A 5,117-nucleotide genomic window follows, 5' to 3' on the forward strand; every position below is an offset into this window, starting at 1 on the left:
GGATTTGATCATTTTTTATTATTTACATTATTGTAAATTGAGTATCTCTTGGTTTTGGACTGTTATTGGGATGCTAATGGTGATGAACTTTATCTAACATTTTATTTTACCTCGTTGCATATCATACCTCTTTCTCTGGCATTCTTTTCAGTCTGCCAATATACTGTCCTATTTAAAAAGTTTAAAAAAATCAATAATAGCAGCCTTGATATTTTCACTGACACTTTTTTTTGGTAAACTTTTCCATACTTTTGCTGTTCACTTCAAATCGTTATCACTTTGTAGATAAAAAGTTTGGGCTCAATTAATTCAGTACACAACGACTTTAGTCATCCCTATCTAGGTCAACTCTGTGTGACAGCTTGAAAACATGCATTAGCATTATTGTGGTGTCTCAGAGGGAGGAGGAGCTTCTGCCATCCAGACTCAGGAGGTGGAGAACAGTTCAGTTTGATCCCAAGTGTGCATTTATTATAACAAGTCGATTTCATTTGTATAACACATTTCATACACAATAAACTCAATGTTCTTTACAGTAAAACAGGAGATAAAAAACACATAACTACAATATGCAATACTCCATATAAATTACTTTTGGAGTATTTTTATAAATTAATTCCGCCAACCACCCAACGCTCAAACCCAAATACATAAATATTTGATATGTATATTTTGTATTGTTTATTATATATTGACATACTTGCTCGTAAATAGATATTTTGTTACTGTTGAAATGTTTGTTTATTTTGTATTTTATTTTTATTTGAATATTATTTTATTTTATGTTTTACTCATGCGAATGCCTGTTAACATGCTGCCGAGACAACACAAATGCCCAATTTGGGATGGATACAAATATATCTAATTTAATTTTAAATAATGTTCTTTATAACCTGTCCTATTCCTAATTTATGCACCTTTGGTTACGTTTTTAATTCTAGGTTTATTCGGGAGACACTTACGATGAGGGATCTGATCAGTGAGCAGTACAGAAATATATTTAGGGTCCATAACATTTAGGGACTTGTAGACAAACAGACATTCTTTAAAAATCCATTCCATGATATACCTGAAGCCAGTTGTTTATTTCAGTACAGGTTCAATGTTTTTTTTTTTTCTTTGTTTAGTTTATTCTTCAGAGATCCACTGGTTGATGAAAAGATCATTTACGTGACTGAGGTTGTTTAAGTAAAGTGAGTTTCTCTCCAGGGTGGTTGTTACTGTTTGATTTACCATCGTCTTAATGCTCCCCAGATTGCAGGCTCGGATTGCTCATCGAATCCAGGAGCTGGAAAGTTTGCCCGGCTCTCTCGCCCCCGACCTGAGGAATAAAGCCACAGTGGAGCTCAAGGCCCTGCGTCTGCTCAACTTCCAGCGGCAGGTACACAGCAATGGCTCCACTCATGTTCAACATGACCGCACAGAATATTCATCTACTCAGTTGATGTATAATTCACAGTTGATGGAGTCAAACATTTACCCTGTCAGGACACATTGCTTGGCTCCCAATTGATTCCTTACATTAAATCTAAACAGTAGGCGTTAGTTGTCTGAGTTGACTTTTAAATTACATTTTATTTTCTTATGATACAAAAGGGTAAAAGAGATAGTTCAAATTCGTTTTTCCTGTATAATATTGTAATGAACACAATTATGCAATTTTATTTGTATTGTAGTGATATCTAGACAGTTTAGTTGTTTATACACCTTCATTTACTTAGCCGTAGTTGCTATGAGTCCCTGCAGTTACAGCTGTGTGTTATTGTTTTACAGAATAACTCAATGCACGTAATATAAAATAGTTAGTTACAGGGTTGCCATAAATCCTAAATAACAATGGTTTACCATTTTCCAGTCATTGAAAACACAAATTATTAGAATTTTGTCCTTGGAAATTATTTAAACATGTGGCTTTTTTTCTTTAGTTTAGAATGAACTCCTAGATTACCTAGGTAAAGGTAAAGAAATGGATTCAAGTATGGCGTGTTTCCTGTCTGTGATACCAGCTGCACAATCAAGGAAGATGTCCTGGGAGATTCTCTGTAGAAAAGGAAACCGTATTTAATTGAGTGTTTCTCGTTTTGCTCTCTGCCACACGACACTTCTTAATCTTTACCTTTTTTAAGGAAAATAACTTACTAACTTAATTGAATATCTCAGGCTATTACACGTGTAATGATGTCTCATAAGCTTCCGATGGATTCGATTTATATCAATTCTGCCTGCGATATAAGTTTACTGCTCACATGTACAGTTCTGACATTATTGATACATCCAATCTATGCCTATCTCCAGCTGAGACAGGACGTGGTGGCGTGCATGAGGCGAGACACCACCCTGGAGACGGCCCTCAACTCAAAGGCTTACAGACGCAGCAAGAGGCAGACGCTGAGGGAGGCGCGCATGACGGAGAAGCTGGAGAAGCAGCAGAAGCTGGAGCAGGAGAAGAAGCGCAGACAGAAACACCAGGTGATCCACAGTGTTCGTAAACATGTTCAGAGAGGAGCAGAAGTGGTTCCAAAAAACAAAAATTGTCCTGTGTAGTCTGGTGTGAATGCCCTCGAAACAAGAGGTATCATCATAACTAAGATTTTGATTGAAAATGCTATTATTAGAGCTGATGTTTAAAGATAAAGAAGAGAAACACGACAGCTATCAGAAAGATTGTTACTTAAAAGTCAACATCGACAGTTACAACTAAACCTGCGTGATGACAGAGAAAGTGGAGTCTGGCATCACAATGCTTCATTATTTCACTAGTATGCAATGTTGTGAAAGTCCTTCTAACACTTTGTTACTTGCTTTTCAGGAATATCTCAACAGCATCCTTCAGCATGCAAAGGACTTCAAAGAGTATCACCGCTCGATTTCTGGAAAAATGCAGAAGCTCACCAGATCCATCGCCACCTGGCACACCAACACAGAGAGGGAGCAGAAGAAGGAGACTGAGAGAATCGAGAAGGAGAGGATGAGGAGGCTCATGGTAAGGACCTGAAAGTCCAAATATATATTATATCACACCTTTAAGAAGTAAATACTTTATATCCCTAAGAGTTTTGGAGATGAAAGACACACAGAGGGACAACTTGGACAAGGATTAAATAAATACATTAGTTTCAAAGCACTTCTTACCCTAGCTTTCTACCACACAGTTAAAACATTTCTTGTAAATCTTAACTTAAAAATTAATAAATTGAATCAACTCATATATAAAACCAAAGCTATTTGTCACTGCAAACCCCCCAAAAGCATTATAGAGCGCCTTTATCTATCATATTACTTTTTCAATGAAACTTTGAATATTTTTCCAATCCAAAATGTGTTTATATCACTATTGAGGAATTCATCAAAATATAAGAACTACTTTATGATCAACTAGAACAAATATGTGGGTTTTATATGGATTTGAGCTTTTGTTAGATTGATGTAAGGAACTTGTCCATAACACAGCACAATAATGAACATCCTGTCCCCCACTCAGGCAGAAGATGAGGAAGGCTACCGAAAGCTAATTGACCAAAAGAAAGACAAGCGTCTGGCCTACTTGCTGCAGCAGACGGATGAATACGTGGCTAACCTCACCACCCTGGTGTACGAACACAAAGCTGCCCAGGCTGCCAAGGACAAGAAAAAGAAGAAGAAGAAAAAGAAGGTAGGAATAGAAAAAGGTCAGGTGGTTCTTTTTCACAGAAATCTTCTTTAAATGCCTATGGATATTTGATTTGTATTCTACTAGGTTCTGAAGACCCAAGGTTTTACCTTGTCTGAGTCAGAAAGAAAAACATGAAAAGAGCAAGTGCGCCTCTCATCACCTTCTGCTAGTGGAGTGTGAGACTGAGCGTTGAGCGGCCCAGACCAAGCAAGGAGGCAGAGACAGAACGTCCAAAAATGTAACCCGACGTGGGCATTTATTCAATGATGTGCACCAAGTTCACAGCTTCAATCGTGCTGTTTTCCTTTCTCACATCCTGTAGCCACAAGGATCTCACACACACTCACTCTCCCAGCACTACAAGAAACAGCACTTAAATATACAGACTAATTAGACACAGGTAAGGGGGGAGCAATTAAACACAGGTGAGGGGGGAGGAGACAACCCAGGGGCCTAGGTGCACACAATCATCAGCCACAGACATTCAACATATTATTTGCACCCTGATTACACTCAACCGCTGTCATCCTTATCCCAGCATCCAGACGACATTTCAATAAATACAGTTTAATCAGTTAAAAAAAATACTACTTCAATAATTAGTATAAATTATGTGCAAATACGCAATGTTAACTGTAATGTGCAATCACGCTAATAAAGTGCAATATCACCCGGCCCAAAGCCGTCAGTCCACAGTGACGAAGTCGTCACATGGAGTATGAAGCCCTCTGTATCGCGAATGTCAACGTGGGGGGGGGGTTGCTAGTGTGTGAATGTCAACGGGGGGGGGGGGGACCACAGAGCGTGTGAACGTTGTGATCAGCTGTTTTAGCGCAGTGCTGCTATACAGACCGACGTTAACAACAGTCTGTGCACACGGAAACCGACTCTGTCGTCCGGTGATCTAACCGCCTTGTCTTCACCCACCCTGCGCCCACAGGGTGGGTATCAACGGAGTGACAGTCTCTTATATTCGAGTTTACTCGAAGGTTTAAGCGAGACCGCAGAAAAAACAGTTGATTCGGCTCCTGCGTCTGCTGTTTCAACTGTATGAGGGTGATTTCGTCTGGGTACGAGAGCAAATCAAAGAAAGAGTGTACGGACCGTCGATCCGCGCACCGAGCTGCACGTGCTCCTCTCCCTTCCCTTAATCTTGTCACGAACTCTCCCCGCCTGACGTCCGCCGACGTCTATGTCCTCACCTTCGTCTCTTCTCTCGCGTTCTTGTGTGTGTGTGTATATAATTTTGTCTCTTTGTCTTGATAAGAGTGTGTCTTCTCTATATATGTCTTGTATTAGGATATTATGTTCTATGATTTACTTGTCCTCCTTAGCATGGCAAAATGCGTCCCATAGCGCCATGAAAGTGTCATAGCCTATGGTGGATGGTATCTTGTGATCAGTGACGTAGTTAAACTCTTGGGGACTACTACTCCACTAGGTACCTTATTGCAATAGTGTGTGG

The 5,117-nt window shown here is 39.5% G+C and overlaps 1 protein-coding gene across 1 annotated transcript; it reads left to right on the forward strand.

The window, feature by feature from the left end:
* The first annotated feature begins 963 nt into the window (after positions 1–963).
* Positions 964–3,845, forward strand: LOC104952427 (probable global transcription activator SNF2L2). The gene is made up of 6 exons (XM_010779246.1): positions 964–986; positions 1,255–1,381; positions 2,296–2,469; positions 2,810–2,983; positions 3,482–3,668; positions 3,823–3,845. The coding sequence occupies exons 1-6, from the start codon at positions 964–966 to the stop codon at positions 3,843–3,845; spliced, it is 708 nt and encodes a 235-aa protein (XP_010777548.1).
* The last annotated feature ends 1,272 nt before the right edge of the window (positions 3,846–5,117 follow it).

Source organism: Notothenia coriiceps, unplaced genomic scaffold, assembly GCF_000735185.1.
Source record: "Notothenia coriiceps isolate Sejong01 unplaced genomic scaffold, NC01 NC01_scaffold00000339, whole genome shotgun sequence".
Taxonomy (NCBI): Eukaryota; Metazoa; Chordata; class Actinopteri; order Perciformes; family Nototheniidae; genus Notothenia; species Notothenia coriiceps.

Bases quoted from the DNA above. Each gene is read 5' to 3' on its own strand.
- LOC104952427 (XM_010779246.1), top strand. From the start codon at position 964: ATGAGGGATCTGATCAGTGAGCA. The intron at 987-1,254 runs GTACAGAAATAT...AATGCTCCCCAG, and splicing joins AGGGATCTGATCAGTGAGCA to ATTGCAGGCTCGGATTGCTC. The intron at 2,470-2,809 runs GTGATCCACAGT...CTTGCTTTTCAG, and splicing joins AGCGCAGACAGAAACACCAG to GAATATCTCAACAGCATCCT.